Here is a 23,144-nt window from a genome sequence, read left to right on the forward strand (position 1 = left end):
CTTGTACCCTTTGTCCATATATAGTCCTTCTAACTATACTAATAGTGACACAATTTTTAAGAATTATAAGTATTTCTTCCCATGTAGGGATGTATACAGTAAAGTTCCACTTGTTTTCGTTTCCCTTTTTTGCTTTTTTAGGCTTCCCTTAAGTCTTGATATTGGAGTTCAAATTTATTGTTCAATTCTGGTCTTCTCTTTCTGAAAGCTTGAAATTCTTCTAGTTCACTGAATGTTAATTTCCCCCCTTGAAGTACTTTGCTTAAATACATCAGGTAGGTGATTCTTGGGTATAGTTCCAATTTTTGTCTTCTGAAATATTATGTTCCATGACCTTTAGTTCTTTAATGCTGCAGCTGCTAAGTCCTGTGTCATCCTGATTGTGGCTCCTCAATATTTGAATTGTTTCTTTCTGGCCAGTATTAGTATTTTTTCTTGATCTGGTAGTTCTGAAACTTGACTACAATATTCCTTAGAGCTTTTATTTTGTATTCTCTTTCCTGAGGTGATCAGTGGATTCTTTTAATGCCTGTTGTGTTGCTTGATTCCAGGGTAACAAGGCAATTTTCCTTGATAATTTCTGGAAAGATGCTGTCCAGGTCCTCCTTTTGATTATCACTTTCAGGTAAGGTAGTCCAATGATTCTGACATTATATTTCCTGGATCTATTTTTCAGGTCAGTTGATTTTCCAATGAGGCATTTCATATTTTCTTCAATTTTTTCACTTTTGAATTTGATCAATTATAGATGTCTCCTAGAATCATTAGCTTCCATTTGCCCAATTCTTACTTTTAAAGAATTGTTTTCCTCAATTAGCTTTAGTACCTTCTTTTCCATTTGGCCAATTCTATTTCTAAAGCAGTTATTTTCTTTTTCCAAGCTGATTCTTTTTTCCATAATTCTCTTGCATCTTCTCATTTCTTTTCCCAATTTTTCTTTTACCTTTCTTATATGATTTTTCAGTTCCTTTTTAAGCTCTTACAGGAGTATTTTCTGGGCCTGAGACTACTTTCAATTTTTCTTTGAGGTTTACTGATAGTTCTTTTGACATTTTTGTCCTCTTCGGGCAAGATCTTCCCTGTCACTATAATAACTTTCTGTAGTCAGATTGTTTTTTTTTTTTTGGTTGTTGCTGCTTTTTGCTCATCTTTTTGGTCTTTTCCCTATCTTTTAAATTTAAGCTCTGCCCCAAGGGTGGAAGGAGCACTATCTCAGGCTTCTTGTGCCAGGGGCTATTGGCTCTGGCTATTTACCTGGTGAACCCTCCTGTATGATACTTCACTGAGAAGGTATGGGGACCTGCATACTTGCCTGATTCTGAGTTAGGATTCTAGTGCTGGTATCTAGTATGTGCTGAGGCCAGTAGTATGTTACTACATTTCCTTAGGGTTACACTGAAGCATATGAAGGTTAGGTCCCTGGGAGCTGTTTGTTTTCTCAGTGCTACACTGAAGCAAGAATTTTAGCTTCTGGAGGATGGCTATTTGCTTCTGGGTATAGAGAAACATTTGGTGATTCTTAGATCTGGATTCTGTCTATCCCCCTGACTATGTTGAGGCATATTGGAGTTCAGTGTTAGTGTTTGCTTGATCCACTGCACCAGGGCACAAGAGTTCCTGCTACTTTGTTGAGGTGAGATTTGCTATTGACTTTTTAGGATATTTCCTGTCCTAAACTATGCTCCCCTTTCACCTAAGATAGACCTTTCCTGACAATGTTCCAAGTTTCTTGGACTAAAAGATTGTTTTACCACAGATTTTTTTCTGGTTCTGCTGTTACAAGATTTGTTTTATGGTATCATTTTATAATTATTAGAGAGGAAGATAAGAGAGTTTGAGCAAGTTACTGCTTACTCTGCCATCTTGCCTTCTAGAAATCCAAAATTATTCACTTTAAAAAGCATAATGTATTTTCAAATTCACTTTCATACCCAAGTTTCAAAAGAGAGTTTGCCCAAAGGAAATAAACCCTTTCTGAACTTAGGGAAGAAGTACAATCATTTTTCTCAGATTCTGTCCCTTCTCCCAAGTCAAGGAAATAATGAATCTTTTGGCTATCTTTAGAAGACACATTATATTGTTGTACTTGAGCATTCAAGTTGAAAGTTCATTTCCTACTTGGTTATAAGGAAAACCATAGTCATAGCTCAAAAAAAGCTGAGGAGTACTACTTTATGTTCATGATCCCTTTAAGATATGTACACTGAGAATTGTTACTTTCATAATTAACTTTTGAATTAAAAGATTCAAAGAAGTAGATCTTCAAATCAAATTAAAGAAAAGAAAAAGTAATGATATATCAACAAATAGATAGTAACTACATAAATTTAATTCATGTTCATTGTCTTGGGACATTATACAGTTTTATGTAAGAAACTTTTTTAAAATGCATCTAATAACAAATTATATTCATTGTAAGCAAGCCTAATTCAAGTATTAGTAAATGTCTTATTTCAACAAAATGAAGAAATTTCAGAATACAGTCATGGATTTTAACATAATATATATGAATCAGTTTTTTTCATAAGATGTTTTAATTTTGAATGTTACCTTCACTGATAAAAACCAGGTTCTTGGTCTGCAATATGCTGACACTACAGTTATATAAAATAACACCAAGTAAAAATGAAAATGCTTGTCAGAACTTTGAGGAATCTCAGACACTGGTAGACTGGTTATTGGACTATGGCATATTATATTTTTCTTCTGTTAGAAGATTTACAAGAAGACAATATTAGTGCTTATATTCATATAGGCTAAGTCAGGAATAATTCAATCTTTTTGAAGAACTGCCACCTTCTTGAGGGAGTCTAGAATTATTTCAATAGAGTTTGTTTATGAACACAGTATAATGGCGATCTCCCAATTACCTAAACTGCTACTAGTGTGATACAGTGGAAAGAGTACTATACTTTGAGTTTAAAATCTAGGTTTGAATTTTAGTTCATTCAATTCATACCTATATATATTTGGAACTTCTTACAAAATAGCTCTTTTATTTCACTATTTCAAAAGTATATACTTTAAATATATAAATATGTAATCACTGTTGCTCCACCATATCATTAAAGTCAAGTTGTTCTTAAAATTTTTCTGTTTCCAAGATAATGAATATGCTATAAAATGTGATAGATTTCCAGTCTCATCAATGTGATTAAGTGGGTTACTATATGCTTTAATGTAGCTATCTCCTCTTATTGTTATTCTGTTATGAATTTTAGATTGTAGAATGGGATCTTTGGATCTAAAATACTGAATAATTTTTCACAGTTCAGGAAATGTACTAATTTTTAAAATGTACTAATATAATTATATAGTAAATTGATAAAGAAAATAAACTTTCCATGCATAGAATGTTCTCCCTCCTCTGCTCAAACTACTGATGTCCTTGGCTCCCCCATTAGATACCAAATGAATCTCACCTTCTATAGGAAGCCTTCCCAAATCCCTCTTAACTCCAGTGCTTTCCCTCTTTTAATTATTTCCCAATTTATCCTGCCCAGTATATTGTTTTGTATATATTTGTCTGCACATTGTCTCCCTCATTAGACTATAAGTTACTTGAGGGCAGAGACTGTCTTTAATCTTTTTTTCCCCCTGCACATAGCATAATGCCTGACTTATGGTATGTACTTAAAGTTTATTAAAGGAATGAGCTTATTGAAAAGGAAGTTCATTTTTATCTGTCTGCTAAAGAAAGTATATTTTTAAAAATCTGAGCAATTCTTCCTAGGTAGAACACTCAGAGTATTGTTTTCTCATTTTCATATGAATTGTGAATTTCCAGAAACATACCAATATTCTCATTTAATTATAAATTCTCACTTCAAAGGCAAATACAAATTATTTTGAATTGTTGGCACCAAATCATTCTTCCATTAGCATGAAAATCAAGCAACCTATATTTTTCTTAATTTAAAAAACAAACCAACAATAAAACAAAACATAACTTACTGGTTTGTTAATCCACAATATATCTGCATTATCGGACAAAGATTCATCAGGACCAAAATCTGTAACTGGCTGGGCTTCCACCCTAGAACTCTGTTTCCTTTTAAGCATTCTGAAATTAACTTTGGTCAGCTAAAACAACAAAATAACCTGAAAAAGAAAAGAGAAACATGGTACTAGGTAAATTAGTCAAAATTGCTCATGAGACCAATGATTCAATTAAAGCCTAGCTGTCCAGTATTAGTCCTGGCTATTGAAGAACAGTGAATATTAAAAAATACTTCTAGATCACAAGTGGATTCTTAAGCCTTTTGTGCATCACAAACTCCTTTGGTAGTCTACAGAAACCTATGAGCCCAGTCTCAGAAAAAAAACAAAACTATCTTATAATTCATGAAAGACTTTGAATTACAAAGGATACCAATTATTTTGAATTGCAATTATTAAAAAATGTTTTAAAAACTTTTTTTTTAAGTTCACATAACTCAAATTAAGAAACCTTGCTCTAAATATTTTGGGTCCATTCAATGGAATCATCTTCCATGAAGTTTTCTTGATTAATCAATTCTGATTAAGTTAATTAATTCTTATTAAAACTAGGAGAGGAATGTTTTTTTTTTCTGAAAAGAAAGATTGCTCTTAGATGTCTCCAATTCTTAGTGATAATCCCTTTTTAGTCGTCAAGTTTGGGAGAACCAAATGAGGTAATATATCCTTTATCAGATAGTCCAATCTGACAACTATGAGCCTACTAGAATAAAGGATGTCATCTGTTTTATGTGGCTTCCTATCTGCCAACTAATAGAGAAGATGGGATTGGCCACTTGCATTCCTATTCATAAAACTTCAAAATCTGTTATGTAAGTCTTGAGACTTTTATTTCTTGCTTTTATCAACTTCTACTATCCTGTAGCTATAGGTATGGGTATGGATCAGAACAAGAGGGACATCATGAGGGGACAATTCATACTTCTTCTATAAAAGACAAGACCATACATAGAAAAGGATAGAGCCTTTTCAGGAAGTGTTTACTTGAGAGGGGAAGGAGATGAAGGTAGAGGAGGTGAAGGAGAGTAGCATATGTAGAAAAAGGAATAACAAAATTGGAAACAAACACGTAGGGGTAATATCTGTATGGTATAAATCTTTATCTGTGTGTTTGTATATGTGGGTATGGGAGAGATTCACCCTAAGTGAATTCATTCATGTCTATGTGATTATATCTATTAATCCCAGATGTGAGCAAATTAATTGGTTTTAAAATATGTTAGGTATTTCTTGCCTGTCATGCATGCCCCAAATACTAAGGTTGGACTTTGCAGTAAGTTGTGCCAATTAATTTTATTTTACATAATTGGAGTTAGGGATTCTTGAAATGAATATGCAAATATATGTAAATATTCAAATTAGGCAGGTCCCTGATTTATCAGAGTGGGAGTGGAGAAAATGACATCTGGTAGCCTTAATTTGGGTTTCCTTTCCAACAGCATTTCTTGAATTCCATTTATTTAAATGCAGAATCTTATAGGAAACCCCCAAGATTTTACATACAATATGGAGAAAAATCCTGGGGCATAAATAGAAACAAATGCTCTAGGGTTACACCAAAAAAAGAGGGCCCTGGTCATATTGACTTTTCTAATTAACCATTAATTAAAAATTGGAGGGGGATAATAAGATAAGAGATACTTTAAAATAACTGTCTTTATCTTTGTTCATACTGCCCTTCTTCAGGATTCACTAAGGTTGGAAGCAGGTATGGGGAGGGTGGATAATGAAGCAGAAAGAGAAGGAATTTTTTATTACCAAGTTATATCTTCACCTTGAAAGATCATGTCATTTTTGGAATATAAAATTCTTAAACTCAAACCACATTCATTCATTTTAGCTCCCTGATCTAATCTCTTACCAGAACAACTAACACAATCACCATACTGGCTAATTTGGTCTCTCCTGTGGGCTTTGACCTCATTTCACCTTCTGGGAAAGAGCTAACAAAGGTGAAACAGTAAACCTGAGTAGCTGTGAAACTAAGGTGAAGGAGAAAGAGACTATTTAATTCAGAGTCCTGGATGTGTAAGAGTTAATTATTCACCATGCATTTGAAAATCTAAACTGAGGCAACAAATACATAATTGAAATACAAAGTTAGTCCATTGTTTAGATTCTCTTTTGCACAAGGAAACACGCTTCTTCACAATAATAGTTGTTGAATCAGTATAACCTAAAGCATCAGACCTGTTATTCTACTGATAAAGACCAATAGGGATAGTTAAGTATCCAAGAAAATGTGATAATATTTATAATTTCTACAATTTATTCTAGTCTTAGTGTCACCTTATCATACTTATATACTTCTTAGCCAAACTATTTTTCTTATTTCCAAAAAGATCCTTATCAAATCCACAATGATTAATCAGTACAATTAGATAAACATGGCTTTAAATAGCTTTTTTAAAAAAAATATAATTATTAATAAGAGCTGATATAAAGCTTAAAATTGGGAATTGGGCAGCCAGATTATATATACACTAAACTACTTCATGGAAAATACATTGTACTAGGAAACAGAAAATCTGGGTTCTTGCACCAAGCTCAACATTTACTAGTTCAGCAATCTTGGGTAAATCACTTTTTTAACCTGTTATCTGTAAAATGAGATAATAATCTCTTCAATTCCTACCTCATGGGATTGTGTGAAGGATCACATAAAGATAAATTACTCTGCAAACAGAAAGTGTTATTTTACTTGGGGAGAGATCATATGAAGCTAAGAAGAAAATGTTTGTTGTGTGAATCTGTGATTCCATGAATACTGTGAGTTTCCAATGAAAAAATTCAATACAAGAACTTCCTGATTATAGCTCTCTTTGTAGCTATCCCCAGAATTTGAAGTCTTGCAAATAATGGGGATGAAATAAATGTTTATTGAAGCAAACCAGATTGAATTAAATTGACCTCAAATGCATAAATTCCACTTTCTAACTTTGGAAGGAAAAGAAATTCTGTATGGAATTCCTAAATACCAACAACTTAATTACCAATGCTTTTTGCTCGTTGTCTCTAACAAATATAGATGAAATTTAATACATCCAAAACTTTGCTTAAAGTAATCTTTCACTTAAGAACCCCCTTTCAGGAACAGGAAGAGTTACTAAAAAAAAAATTTTTTTTAAAGCTGCCATAGATTCCAGTTAACTCTGCCAGCTGTACAAATATGGGTGAGTCATTGCCATTTAGCAAATAGAGGTGTGAATCTCAAAGATTAATGAAGGTTGCCAAGGGTTGGCAAAAGCTCAGGAACCAGATGTTTGAATAAATTTGTCTCTCTATCTCCCTTTGACAGGAAAATCAGGGGAATTAGGGTGGGTGTGAAAAATAATGTGTGTATGTGGGTTTGAAATGGATCAAAGTAATGGTGAAAGAAAATAAAACATCTGTATCTTTTTTAACCTTGCTTGACAATATTATATATGCATATGTACATATATTTCTTTAAGCACTGCAAACATATTTTAACTCAAAAATATAAATTGAAAACTTCCTAATATATTGTCACAAACAATACAGATACTCAATAAATATTCACATTGATGTGAATAATGACAGTGGGAATGACAAGCTGATGATATTAGCTACAGAGCTGTGATATTTCACTCATTTTTAAATGCTATAATTCCCATTAATTTTGCATTTCAACTCTGAATGCCAAGTAAAAATATCTATACATAATATTCATTTTAATATTTTATCCTTTGATATTTTCTTAATGCCAATATTTACATACAAAATATGTTCTATCAACTAATTTAGTTACATTTAGCAATTTTTTCACAATATTTTCTTCTACTAAAAAGGCTTATTTTAAAAGTTATCTATTCTTTCCAGACCCTTAACAACATGCTATTTAAAATAAAAATATTTGTTGGCTATTTTGAAACTTTCTAACATAATACTAAGGATTCTGTGGCTATGATAATATGTAAAATTATTCTAACTGTAATAATACTGATCTATTTTTCTTATTAGTTGTGCTGATTTCTAGATCTATTTCCTCAATCATTAAATAGGAGAATTGGACTAAATGCATCAATCTATGAAAATCAAAAGACTTCAGAAATGACAATCAGTTAATTGAGTAGAAGTTCTTCTTTCATTCTCTTTCTTTTTTTTCTTTTTTTGCTAATGTGACGATTAATTGAAGAAGGTAATCTAACCAGGGAAATACATATATATGTATGTGTATATATATATATATGTGTGTGTGTGTATTTGTACAGAGGGAGGGGGAGAGGAAAACGCCTCTCTGGGAGTAATCTGTCAATCAATCACTAAACATTTATTAATCCTTTACTATGTGTCAGGCACTATGATACGTCACCACACAAACATACATAGACACACATACACAGAGGAATCTTTCTTTAAAGAAAATTCTATATTGATGCTAAAATCTTAAATAAGATATTAGCAAAAAGACAACAGAAAATCATCCCCAGGATAATTCATCATGATCAAGTAGGTTTTACACCAGGAATGCAGGGCTGGTTCAATATTAGGAAAACTATAAATATAATTGACCATATTAATAACCAAATTAACAAAAACCATATGATCATCTCAATAGATGAAGAAAAAGCATTTGATAAAATTCAAAATCCATTCCTATTAAAAACACTTGAGAGTATAGGAATAAATGGACTTTTCCTTAAAATAATCAATAGCATCTATTGAAAACTATCAGTAAGCATCATATGTAATGGGGATCAACTGGAACCATTCCCAATAAGATCAGGAGTGAAACAAGGTTGCCCACTATCACCATTACTATTCAATATTGTATTAGAAATGCTAGCTTTGGCAATAAGAGTTGAGAAAGAGATTAAAGGAATTAGAGTAGGTAATGAGGAAACCAAATTATCACTCTTTGCTGATGATATGATGGTATACTTAGAGAACCCCAGAGAATCTATTAAAAAGCTATTAGAAGTAATCCACACCTTTAGCAAAGTTGCAGGATACAAAATAAACCCACATAAGTAATCATCATTCTTATATATCACTAACAAAATCCAATAGAGTTACAAAGAGAAATTCCATTTAAAGTAACTATGGATAGTATAAAATATTTAGGAATCTATCTGCCAAGGGAAAATCAGAAACTATATGAGGAAAACTACAAAACACTGTCCATACAAATAAAGTCAGATCTAACCAATTGGAAAATTATTAAATGCTCTTGGATAAGGCGAGCAAATATAATAAAGATTTCAAAATGAGTGCATACCCATCGGATGGAGAATGGCTGAACAAATTATGCAATATGAATGTAATGGAATATTATTATTCTGTAAGAAATGACCAGCAGGATGATTTTAGAGAAACCTGGAGAGACTTATATGAACTGATGCTGAGTGAAGTGAGCAGAACCAGGAGATCATTATACTCAGCAACAACAAGATTATATGATAATCAATTCTGATGAACATGACTCTTTTCAACAGTGTGATAATTTAAGCCAGTTCCAATGATTTTATGATAAGGATAGTCATCTACACCCAGAGAGAGGACCTTGGGAACTGAATGTAGACCACAACATTGTATTTTCACTCCTTTTATTGTTGTTTGCTTTCATTTTATTTTCTTTCTCATTTTTTTCTTTTTTGATGTGATTTTTCTTGTGCGGCAAGATAACTGTATAAACATGTATGCCTATATTGGATTTAACATATATATTTCACTATGTTTAACACATATCGGATTAATTGCTATCTAAGGGAAGGGTAGGGGGAGAAGGGGGAAAATTGGAACACAAGGTTTTGCAATGGTTAATGTTGAAAAACTATTCATGCATATGTATTAAAAATAAAAACCTTTAATACTAAAAAAGAATGAATCTTGTAGAAGATGGGACTTCAGCTGAGGTTTAAAGGAATCTGGGGGATCTAGGAAGCAGAAATGGAATGGGAGAGAATTCCAGACTTGGAGGATAGCCAGACGTGCTCAGAGTCCCAGAGGCAGAGAGTACTGATGAGGTATGATTTCCAGGGCCAATATGATTGGACAAAATAGCGGAGTTCCTGAAGCATGATAAAGAAATTCAAAGGATTTAGCATTTTCTGCAAAGGAAACCAAAGACAAGCATGCCATAGTGATATGCAGCTATATTTCAGTCATGATAATGGAGCAATTATCCATTATCCATAGAGTATTACAGAAATACTCCATCCTTGCTCCAATGTAGACCAGAAGAGCTCAGGACCTACTGGTAGAAGTTGTCTTGTCCTGGCACAGGAAACAACAAGCAGAGATGTGGGTCTCAACAGCAGCAGATTAAGAAGTCATCAGTGAGCGTCAAAAGATAGGCCCACTGTAGCCCATCACTTCCTCTAACATGAAATGGATTGGATCCACTACATCACTGGCAAAAGAATAGCTCCTCCCTAGTGAGAGCTACAAGAACCAAGGAGTACTGTCATTGGAAAGGAGTTTGCTTTCTTTCTCCTAGAAGGAGGAGGTGAAACCAGCCATAATAAAAAAAAGAAAGCAGTCCCTTAGAAACTACTCATGAGACAAAGATTTTATATAAAATTCCATCTCTCCCTCTCCAGGCTCCCAGGAAGGAGGAATGTCTTGGCTGATGAAACAGGGAAACTGAGTACTTTTGGGAAGGGGGTGGTAATTCTCCATGACCTGTGATGAGGATCAGTGACTGATGAATTAAGTATCATTATCCTTGCTACAGCTCTGCTGTTCCTGGTATAACTTTTACTTATGTTCCCCTTTTTACATTGATATATTCACTGTAAACTGCAATGATTTGTCATCAACTACCACTTGGTGATGATCAATTAGACCCCAGATTTAGACCCAAGACTCTCCTAGATTCAGTCATTCCTTCAGGCAATTGTTATATTGCTCGTTTTATTCTTTTTCCATTAGATTTCACTTTTAGTCACTAAATCTCTCAGTATCCCCAAGCAAGCCTTTAAGGCTGGAGTTCCAATTCTGTGTTTATCGAGGATTCCTTTGGCAGGCTGGTGAAAACTAAGGATTCTTTTTCAGAATAACATTATTCAATACCTAAAATACAAAGCAAACCAAATAAATTAGTGAAAATGAAGATGTAATTTTTTCCACTCAAGTGCATGTATTCATTCCCTGAAATTCCTATGTAGCTCTCTGGGGTCAGTGAACCCCTGGTTAAAAACCCTTGCTTTCAAGCTATAAACTATAGATGAGTTGGACAATGGAATTGTCTAAAATACTCTAATTGTCTAAAACATTCTAAAATAGTGAAATTAAAGAATACAAACCAAAATAAAACAAATCAAGAAGTCCCAAACAGAATGTAAAGAAAAGAAGATGATTTGTGGACTATTATAAAACAACACTGTTTATCATATTCATGAGTCTGAGGCAACTAGTTGGTATAATGCATAGAATAAAGAATTGAAGCCAGAATCAGTTCCTGTCTCAGGTCAACTTGACCCTGGGTGAAATAACCTCTCTCAACTATAGTTTTCTCTTCTCTATGGTTGTTGTGAGCATAAAATGAGTTGTTATATAAAGTGATTTGTGAAATTTAAATCTCTATGTAAATGTTGGCTACTGTTATTATAATAAAAATTATGTGGGTTTCTCCAACAGAACAAGAGTAATTTTAGATGATGCTAAGTTGAAATTTGGTTTTGGAAAAGTTTTTTTTTAAGGAAATGATAATGTTTCACATCTATTTCAAATTAAATGTCTACATACCAGTTTCATTTAATAATGAACCCTAAGAGGGAGCAAAATGTTTCTCCCAGAAGACTAAGACAAAATGACCATCTGTTCTATAAATTATTTCTGTTTCCAGATCTTTTTAAAAATAATGGATAAATTTGTCAAAAGCACTTAGCATGATAGGATGAAGCTTTCTGAATCTTATCTAAGGTAAGATTGGAAAAAATTATATATTACTAGACATGTTAAGGTCTTCTCCCTTCCCCCTCCCACATAGAGCCAAAGCCTATACGAGCCAAGCATCTTCCAACACTAAATTCTCTGCACTAAAGTCCTATTCTGATGTCTACTCATCAGGTCACATGAGCCTCAATTCTCAAAGACTATTCCAGGGCAGTTTAAACTCTAGTAGACCCTACAAAACTAAACATGAAGGTTAGAAAGAAAAAAAAAAAAGAGACTGCCCCACTACTCAACAATTTTACATTTTATTATGGAGCCATAATATGAACACAAGTATGTCTAAATAACCACATATAGAAAGGCTCATCATCAAAAGTATATCCATCTTGTAATGAATCCCACTGATCAAAGCAACTCATAAAGACTACCTAATAACAGGTTATATAATATGTATTGATGAAGAGTACCCATACCAATGAAATCTTTCACCCTTGAAGTTATTAAGATATAATTGATATTCTGAAACAAATACTTGACTTGGAGCTGTGAGGAGCATATAAAACAAAACGGGGTATTACTAGGATTAGCTATATACTTATTCAAAAAATTTTAAAACCCTTTAAATATGGCATGACACATATATAATCACATATACATATAGGCATACACATGCTCCTTCATGTATACCTCAGCCTTCTTTTTGAAAAAGAAAACCTGGACAAAATTGAATTATTTCTTCCTTAAATACACATTTGTTGCCAAGTAGATATGGTAAGACTGTGTGAAAATATTATTTTCTTAGATAAGTAAAAACACAGGAAATAATGATGAAATGAGAAAAAATGGGAGCTATATCTATCTATTTCTAGTTTTCTACCTATATGTGTACACGTATACATTTATATTTAATATTATTATATAAATGTTACATGCAAAAAGTCCATTCTTTCAAGGAGCTCACATTCTATTAAAAAGTTTTCTAATTGGTCAACTACTCTAATTCCCTTTTCATTCTCATAAATGGATGTTGTTTTTTTTTCCTAAAAGCTTTATTGATATACTGTTAAATCCTCTCCCCCTGGCTTCAAATCAGAAAATCCTCATTATCCTTCTCTTGAACCTGGGAGGGGGGAGTAGAGTTCTTAATCTTTACATGATTGACTGCCAACACTGACTCACAAAGAAGTATGGAAAAGCTGGCAGATTTACTAAACTTCCTAAATTATTTACAATCCCAGAAAGTAATGTTAGTAAGTTTTGAATGTAATAACCAGAAAATTGACTTATGTGGGGAAGACAAATGAAGACTCATGGGCAAAGAGAAACATAGCAACATATGAATGTTAAAAGAAGTTGATATTTTCTGGAAGTTTTGAAAAGATCTATCCAAGTCAACAGGCATTTACAAATTCTCTTCAACATATGTGGTATTGCTCTAGTCACAGGGTTGGGGAGTAAAGGGAAGGTGGGACTAAACCATCCCATCCCTCACTGAGTTCACACTTTACTAAGAGAATACAAAATGTAGAAAAATATTAAAAAAATAAAGCATATGAAGCCATTTTAGAGGGATATGGGAGAGCAATAACATCAGGGGAGAAAAGGAAGTGACTCATATTTGAAGTGAGAATATAGTTGACATTAAAAAGTAGCTAAGAAGAGGCAAAGATTAAGAGAAGGAATTTGAGACAGAGAAGTGAAAAACTGTCAAATTGTGAAGGATTTAAACAAACAAACAAAAAATAAACCAAAACAAAACAAAAACAGTTTAATTTGTATTTGCTCCTAGTAGCAATGGTAAATTCTGCATCCAGGATGTCAACTGGACTGAACAGACCTTTAACCTATGGATGGCCAGAGCCAAACAGTAAGCTTGATTCAAGAGAATCAAGAATCGAACATAAGTTTCATTTCAAAGTGAGAGCTTGCAAAAAAGGACACATGTCAGGGCTCTACTCCGAGTAGTGGCACCTGAGGCAGTGTGGAGAGATTTCAATACTTCTCAGTGAGTTTTAGTCCTGAAAAAGAAGATTATAACACCTCTTATTCCTAATATCTTTACAGGGGCCAACATCAGTCATCCTGACCTATATCTTTCTACTGTACCCAGAAGGACTCTAGAGGAGAGTCAAACTGTTGACTTTGCACAGTCCTATCTGACTTAAATCTAATTCACTTGCAAGTCATAATATTGCCCTCCTGATATCATTGATATTAAAAAAAAACAATTTAACCACGATGACCTGATGCAACTTTTGAGCAAAAGAGTAATAAAATAAGATCTCTGCTTTAGACAAGATCAGAATATAAACTGCATGAAATGGGTGCTTTTTAAATTTCACACTCACTATCTAGAGAACATAAAAAATTATACTGACTCTATATTCAATTTCCAATGGCCAAGCATTTATAAACTCCAATTATGTGTTAAGCACTCAAACACAAACAGTCCCTGTCCTCAAGGATTTTACATTCTATACCAAGAAACAGCATAAAGATAAATAAAATTTTAAAAACATATTAAAGCCTATACAAAGTGACATTGTGAGGTAAGAGAGAGCAATAGCAATGAGGAGATGGAGATCAACAAAGACTTCCTGCATCATATGACACCTGAGCTGAGCTCTCATAGGAATTAGGAATTTCAAGCAGTGAACATAAAGAGGGAATATAGTCTAGATATGGGGGTTAGACAGCCTGTGCAAAATCACAGAGATGAAAGATGAAATGTGTGGGGAACTGTAAGCCAGCCAGCTAGATTGGAACATATATTGTGTGAAGCATAATGCTCAATAAGGTTGAGATCAATGATAGTCTATATTGTAACAAAAAGCAAAACTAGGACTAGTAAAATTATAAGGAAACAAATGCTGATTCAAAATAAAGAATTTTCCATTAGAAAATTCAAGTCTCTGAGACAGAAAATGCCATCCACAAGCAAAGAGAGAAGTTTGGAGACTGATTGTGGATCGAAACAGTATTTTCATATTTTTGTTTGTTTGTTTGTTTGTTTTTTGCTTTTTCTTTCTCCTGTTTTTCTTCCTTTTGGTCTGATTTTTCATGCACAACATGAAAAATAGGTAAACATGTTTAAAAGATTGCACATATTTAACCTATATCAAATTGCTTGCTGTCTTGGAGAGAGGGGAGTAAAGGTAAGAAGGGAGAAATTGGAACACAAAGTCTTAGAAAAATGAATGTTGAAAACTCTTTACATCTATTTGGAAAAATAAAATACTATTAAGAAGAAAAAAAAGAGAAAATTCAAGTCTCCAGTAATATAATAGTTCATCCCAAGGTAATAGAAAATAATGCCAAACAAATAAAATTTTGTAATAATACTAAATATGTTGAAATCAAGGCCAAGAAAGGTTGAGTACTATTCCCAAAGTCTCACAGGTAATGTACATTTTTATCTGAACCAATCTGAATTTTATTTCCTAGAGACATCACACCTTTCCCTTTTTCTCATATTCAATTTGTTAAACCCCTCTGTCTGATTTCTTTTTTTCTGCTCCCAAGCTCCTGGAGTATTGTTGGATAATATAAAGAAAATATATTTATTTAATGTACCTCAAATGACTTCCCACTTGACAAATACAATATCATTTTCTTAGCCTTCTAACCATCTTTAACCTTTCTGACACTATTATTCCTCAAAATTTTCTCCCTCAGCAACTGTGACACTTCACTCTCTCTATTCTAGTTTTGCTTTCTTAATTGTCCTCTGTCCCTCTCAGTGATCCTTTCTCCTCCTCACATTTCCTAGTATACCCATGCTTCAGAGATCTGTCTACCATCACCTATTCTCTGACTTGGCTCTCTTCCTTTGCTAGTTCAAATACTTATACAAACTTCACTGCCATATTAACTTTGTGCTGGTAACTTACAGAGTCTCAAACTCTAGTCTCAAATTATCCCCCAAATGTTCCTGGTTCACATTTCCAAATAACATCTTCACCTTGATGAATTAGATGGTCAGACCTGTGATTCATTTTGATAGCTGAATAGCTATTAAACTGGAGTAGAAAAAGACTTGAAGTACAGAGATCAATCTACTAGTAGGTTGCTATAATGCTTGGTCCTTTCCCTTCCACAGAGAGTTGGGAAAAGGAAGAATGGGTTACAGGGCATTCTAGAACAGTTCTCACTACCTCATAAATAGCAAAATTGAAATGAAGCCTTTGAAATTTAAACTGGAGTAGCATCCCTTCTCATTCCACAAAAGCTTATCCCCTATATACAAGTGAACATTTTCCATGCCTGAAAAGAGATACCTACCCATCTAATCTGGGTGGGAAGTAAGGAGAATGCAGACTAAGGGACATTTTTCCTTTCTTCAAGGAAGCCTATAATCTTTTCCATGTCCATTTGCATGAGTAGTATATAACATATTTACTAGTTAGTTGGATTAAAGCTTGATTGAAAATATGCTTTTCAATTTTACCACTGATACTAACAATTTAAGCAGACTGTTGCTTTTATTCCTTGCTTTTGAAATTATAGATTATTTGGAGATGATCTTAGTATCTCTTTTTTTACTAGGAAACTGCCCATATTGTTTTTCTTTTCTCTCTACTCATTTCAATTTGCTTCTGTCTGCTTACTAATGTCTCTCTCAACCCCCACCAAATAAAAATAATAGTATTGCAAAAACATAATGTTTCATGAATGGCAGTTACACAGCAGGACCACAACATAAAACTGGCAAAGAAATCAAACATTTCAAGGAAGTATCTCTAAAGAAAGCCTCTTCTATGTGCTTTTCTTTTTTGTCAGCACAACTGATTAAAAAACAAGAAGCAATTGGGCAATTTATAAATTGAGCCCATCATAAATCAGAAGAACTGTAATTCTTAGTTTTTGCTTCAAATACCTCCAAGAGAAGGATCACTCTCTCACATGAATGGCTTTTTTTAAAGTTGCTCAAGATACACAACTGTTTTTAAAAGAAGGATATACATGTGATAGTCATTTTTTCTCTGATTATAAGTTTGGAGCTGGAAAGCAATCAAAGAATCATAGATTTAGTGAAATAAGGAACTTTTTTACTTTGTAAGTGAGGAAACTGAACCTCCCCCCCAAAAAAAAATAAATAAATAAATAGCCTAGGTAACTCAAGTAGGAAAGCAAAGCTAAAGCTTAACTGAAACTCCTTGGCCTCCAAATTCAATATTACTTACACTTTCTCATTATTCACCTCCTCTAATTCATCATTTTGTAGACTAAGAAAACTGCTGGCTTCCAAAATAAAGTAGCCTGTGACTACTTAAAGAAAAAAAGGACAAGAAACATTTCTATCATCTAGGTCCTAGTATGATTATGAATTAACATAATCTAAAAGAATATATACACTGAACAGTTCCATCCTATTCTCTACCTAGGGAAATGTAGTCTATTCATTTAATAAATCTTTTTTTCATTCATTTGTATTTGGGAATGAATTATACATGCATATATGGGATTTTTTCCCCTTTCCAAGTACTTAAGGTTATTAGAACTAGGAAAAAATGTCTCTATTTAAAAATACCAAAGAATAAACGTTTTAGTTATATATGGTTTTATAATCATATGAAATTCAAGGGAAGGGAACATTTTGAAGAGAATGCTGTAAAGTTTTAGTTATCAAGATAGTCAAATTTTAAATCAATTAAATTAGAAGTGAGTGAAACATTTGTGAAAAGACATTTGGTAGATAAGCATCTATATGGCACTGTGAATAGAACGTTGAAATAAGAGTTTAAAAGACCTGAGTTCAAATGTACTCTCAGATATAAAAGCCGTGTGACCCTGGGTGAGTCATTTAATCTGTCTGCCTCAGCTTCCTTATGTGGAAAATGCGGATAATAATAGCTAAAATAGGAAAATATCTGTAAAATGCTTTGAAAACACTTGTTGCTTGTCAGTCATTCTCAAAGAGGACCAGGGAGGTGATACTATGACATGCAAGTGAATTGGATTAAAGTGAAGGATTCCTATTGTTGGAGGGGATGCGGGAAAACTGGGACATTGATGCATTGTTGGTGGAGTTGTGAACGAATCCAACCATTTTGGAGAGTAGTTTGGAACTATGCTCAAAAAGTTATCAAACTGTGCATACCCTTTGATCCAGCAGTGCTACTACTGGGATTATATCCCAAAGAGATTATAAAGAAGGGAAAGGGACCTGTATGTGCACGAATGTTTATGGCAGCCCTTTTTGTAGTGGCTAAAAACTGGAAACTGAATGGATGTCCATCAGTTGGAGAATGGCTGAATAAATTATGGTATATGAATATTATGGAATATTACTATTCTGTAAGAAATGACCAACAGGACGATTTCAGAAAGGCCTGGAGAGACTTACATGAACTGATGCTGAGTGAAATGAGCAGGACCAGGAGATTATTATATACTTCAACAACAATACTATATGATGACCAGTTCTGATGGACCAGGCCATCCTCAGCAACGAGATCAACCAAATCATTTCCAAAGGAGCAGTAATGAACTGAACCAGCTATGCCCAGAAAAAGAACTCTGGGAGATGACTAAAAACCATTACATTGAATTCCCAATCCCTATATTTATGCACACCTGCATTTTTGATTTCCTTCACAAGCTAATTGTACAATATTTCAGAGTCTGATTCTTTTTGTACAGCAAAATAACGTTTTGGTCATGTATACTTATTGTGTAATCTAATTTATATTTTAATATATTTAACATCTACTGGTCATCCTGCCATCTAGGGGAGGGGGTAGGGGAGTAAGAGGTGAAAAATTGGAACAAGAGGTTTGGCAATTGTTAATGCTGTAAAGTTACCCATGCATATATCCTGTAAATAAAAGGCTATTAAAAAAAATAATAAAATAAAGTGAAGAATTTCTGTGTGGAGATGGCCCTGGATGCAATGGAAGACTTTGGCCTTTTAAAGCTAAAATCTTTAACAAAACTTGGTTTAACTGAGACTGCACCCATTCAGCAATTAAGGCTAAGTAGCAACTGAAATAAAGAATAGCCTCTTTCACCTAGTCAAAAAAAGATTAAATAATAAAATAAATAAATCTGAAAGAGGAAGACCCTCTGGTTTCTGGCCAAAGCAGAAAGGACTACTATTTACATTCACTCTGAGTCAATCTAGACCCAATTGGGGCTTTGCCTGGAACCTATAATTGGCAATAGCATTGGCAAACACTTAAGATACAATGTGTTCATAATAATTATTATTATTATTATTATTTGCTGTGGCTTTTGGGGTTAAGTGACTTGCTAGGGTCACACAGCTAGGAAGTGTTAAGTGTTTGAGACCACATTTGAACTCAGGTTCTCCTGACTTCAGGGTTGATATTCTATCCACTGCACCATCTAGCTGCCCCTATGTTCTTTATTATTAAAGATGCAGCTTTATCAAGAGGATGTGGTAGTGGTGATATATGTAGGAAAGATCCAAGTTCCAGCATTTGTATGAAGAATATAAATTGAAAGGAAAGATAAAAAGAGGGAAAGAGCTTCCCCATTATAGAAGTAATCTCTTTTAAAAATATATTCCTATCATGTAGATATAACTTTTATAATTTAGATGTCCAAAGTTGAAATGTAGCTGCAACTATTTTTCTTCGTATTCCAACAGTGACTTGTTAGGTGTAGTTTCTGTACATAAGTGTGTTTAGAATTAATCTAACTGCTGTTCTGATTAATTCAATAAATATGTAGGAGATTATTTGTTAAGAAATGAGTGTGGAATGATAAACTTTGGTGAACCGGATATTCTGATTAAAGAATTACCTTTAGGTAGACCATATGCCAACTTCCAAAAAATGTGTATTATTAAAACTATACTGAATTCAGAATGTAAGGAAGGAATGATTCACAGTGCCATATGACGCATAGTGAAGGATGAAAATTAGAGGGGGAAAAAGGGGAAAGCTTTTATATGGTTTGTTTTAGGATGGAGTGAGCTATGAAATGATCATCAATGATCTGAAAGAGCTGAATCTGAAAATAGAGGTAATTGAAATTTACATTGGAAAGGACTAATTACTGAATGATGCAGAAGTTTGTCAGTGAAATATTGTCCCAACAACTTTTCTTAAATTAAAAAAAAATAAAGAAGGGAGTATGCTAATCATAAGGCTTTGAAAAGCAGGTAAAATTATTTGTAGGCTGAATGAATATTGCTCTCAGGCCAGCTTTAATACTTATTTTAAAACATTCATACATATTTTATTTCCTAGACCATTTATTCTATTCTTTAAATACTGAAATATTCATGTTTGTCAAATTTGAAAAATAATAATTATAATAAGCAATAACTGAATTAATAATAACTAATCTTAGACCCAATGAAATGATAGGACAAATCTCCCACCTTCCAGGAAAAAAGAATTCTGATTTCACTCTAAGACATATTATTCTTCTGTGTTCCTCAAAGCATTATGAAGAGGGTATTCATATATGGGGTTTATGATCTTGTAACTGAATTGGGGGGGTCTTGTGAAATTATGATTTTTATATCAGTAAACATTTGACTTGTTTACCTGATTACATACCTATATACCTAGCATAAAAATTTCTCAGGAAAAAACAATGCAAGTGGAAAAAGTTTAAGAAGCTCTGCATATGTAGCCAGTTGATATTTACTCATTGATTAAAAGTATTAACATAAAGCCCATTCCTTGGGACCTTCCTTCTCAATCACTCCTACAAATGTGTTTTTCCCCCATAAACTTAGCTTCTTGAAAGTAGACATTCCCCAACTTCTTTTTGTATTTGTACCCTCAGCTCTTACTGCAGTGCTTGGCACAAAGTATGAGTTCAATAAATGTTTGTCTATTCACTTGATTAAGAGCACTTTTCTTTCTAATTTCTGACCTGAAATTTGAACTCAGATCTTCTAACCTATGAGTAAGAAAAGCCTAGTGTTCTTTTGGCTATCATGCTGCTTCTCATTGAGAATGAGTCACATCTATACAGTGTTATAATATTTACAAAATTCTCTCCCCTTAACAAACTTGTGCAGTATTATGACAAAAACAATCACTCCCATTTTGCAGACTATGAAACTGATGACTTCTCCATCATACTCCTAGATCCAGTGACCTTATAGCCTTATACAAGTGGAATAGTGATTTACATCTGAATATTTTATGACTTGGTAGCTATTGAGGACAATCTAAATTGAAACACATGAACAATAAAATGTATGTGAGCAAGTTACCTGCAGCTGAGGCCTCAGTGCTCAAAGTCAATGTCTAAGACCCTGGGCTCCAGCAGAAGCTTAGAACAGTGCCCCTGTACTACAGGAGCAGAGTCCAACATTAAAAGCCATGAAATAGGCCCCTGAAATGGAGCAAGAAACAAAAAAAGAGCATTGATCATAAAAAGCTACTATGATGACAGGAAGGATCAAAATGTCAACTCAGAAGAGGATAAAATACTTACATGTGAATCCTCAAAGAGGGATATAAATTAGTCTCAAACACAATAAACCTTATTGGAAGAGCTCATAAAGGATTTTTAAAAGTCAATTAAGAGAGGTAGAAAAAAAAGGTGGGAAAAAAACAAGAAGTATACAAGAGAGTCAACAATTTAAAAAGGAAGGGCAAAAATAGACTGAGGAAAATAATTCCTTAAAAATACAATTGGTCAATGGTGGGGGGGGGGAATCCAGTGGGGAAAAAAAACTCCTTAAAAAGTAGAATTAGCCAAATGAAAGAAGAGGTACAAAAGCTAACTGAAGAAAAGCATATATTAAAAACTAAACTTGGGCAAATGGAAACTAATAACTTTATAAGACATCAAGAATCAAGTCAAAGAAAATCAAAAGAATGAAATAATGGAAGAAAATGTAAAATATTTCATAGCAAAAACAACCTCGTAGAATAGAGCCAGGAGAAATAATTTAAGAATTTTTAGATTGCCTGAAAGGCATGATTTTTTTTAAAAAATTTCCACAACATCTTGAATAGAGCAAAGGTTGACTAATAAAAATTAAAAAACAAGGCAAAGATTATGGAAAGATTTTAAAGTCAAACAGAGGAATTTATATTTCATACAATAAAAAGATTTTGCAGAAGAGCATAATATTGAAAAATTACATAAGGAAGACTAAAAGGCAAATTCTGCGAAGTCCCAATCTGATCCTGCATCATAATAGAAGAGTGAACTGTTCTTAATGGCAGTCTCAGTAGAATAGAAACTTTAGCAGGTTCTATGATGCTGAAACAGTTTTGAATATGGTTTGGATAAAAGACTAAATCAGCTTTCTGTGAACTACTTTACCAAAGCATTGAGAAATCTATTAGAGTAAGGATTTCTTTATACCACGTGGGTTAGAATAGATTTTTTGCAAAAGTCTCTTCCAATTCTCATGTTCTGTGATTCCATGATTTCCTGTGGATCATGAGGTTTGCCAATTTTCTTGTGTTTTTAGCATCAGGTGCCAAAAATTATAGTCTCCTGAAAGAGATCGGCAACTACTCAAAAGGCTTTGACCTAATAACTTATACTTCATCTACTTTGTTTTTCTGGTGTATTTATTGCTCAAATTGTGAATTACAGTTAAGATGAACAACTTATAGCACTTGTCTATCACTTTATATGCATATATATGTTCATATATTTATGTCTGTATCTACACATACAAGGTTCATGACTACATAGGTATATAAAACATACATTAGGTAAATGAAAGTACAGATAGGTATTTCTATACTTATATAAGTACACATAATATGTCATATATATATGTATATACATATATATTCATTTGTGTATAAGATGACAGTCTAAGAGTTCACAAGTGTTCTCATCATGTCATATCTACAACTATACTTCTCTTTCTGACTCTGTGTGTCTCTGGTTGATGATGAATTAAGTTCAAAATTAAATGGGAGGAGGTAAACAAACTAGCTTGCTCTCAAGAAATAGCAAAGTTTCTTTAATATCCCTAAATTCTCTCAGCAGTTAAGGCCTATTTTTTTAAAAAATTATATTCTACCAGAACTATTGTACACACCGGCAAAACAGAATAAAACTGCCTGGGGAGGCAGGGGGATGGAATTAAAATGAATATCTCACAAAGAACTCCAAAGAAAAGGATTAACACACATCATCAAGCAAATATATGATCATAAAAGGTCAGCTAGACATATGATGAAAAAACAAGAGAAAACCGGCAGAGGGCCCAAGTACTCATTGATATAAAGACCTTCCTCTCACTGACCTTCTTGTGTTAAGTGGCACTTCTATTGTGAATTCACAAAGCCATGCATGTTAATAGGCATGAGTTTTAAATCTTCATC

At 33.4% G+C, this 23,144-nt stretch overlaps 1 protein-coding gene across 2 annotated transcripts in view; it reads right to left on the reverse strand.

The window, feature by feature from the left end:
• Positions 1-23,144, reverse strand: part of NALCN (sodium leak channel, non-selective) — a 476,168-nt gene that overhangs the window by 442,490 nt on the left and 10,534 nt on the right. For both annotated transcript variants that reach the window (XM_031958631.1, XM_003765762.2), the window contains exon 2: positions 3,955-4,101. In XM_031958631.1, the coding sequence (XP_031814491.1) occupies positions 3,955-4,062 (108 nt within the window). In that variant the 5' untranslated portion in view covers positions 4,063-4,101. The remainder of the gene's footprint in view (positions 1-3,954; positions 4,102-23,144) is intronic.

This window comes from Sarcophilus harrisii, chromosome 3 (genome assembly GCF_902635505.1).
Source record: "Sarcophilus harrisii chromosome 3, mSarHar1.11, whole genome shotgun sequence".
In the NCBI taxonomy this organism is placed as follows: Eukaryota; Metazoa; Chordata; class Mammalia; order Dasyuromorphia; family Dasyuridae; genus Sarcophilus; species Sarcophilus harrisii.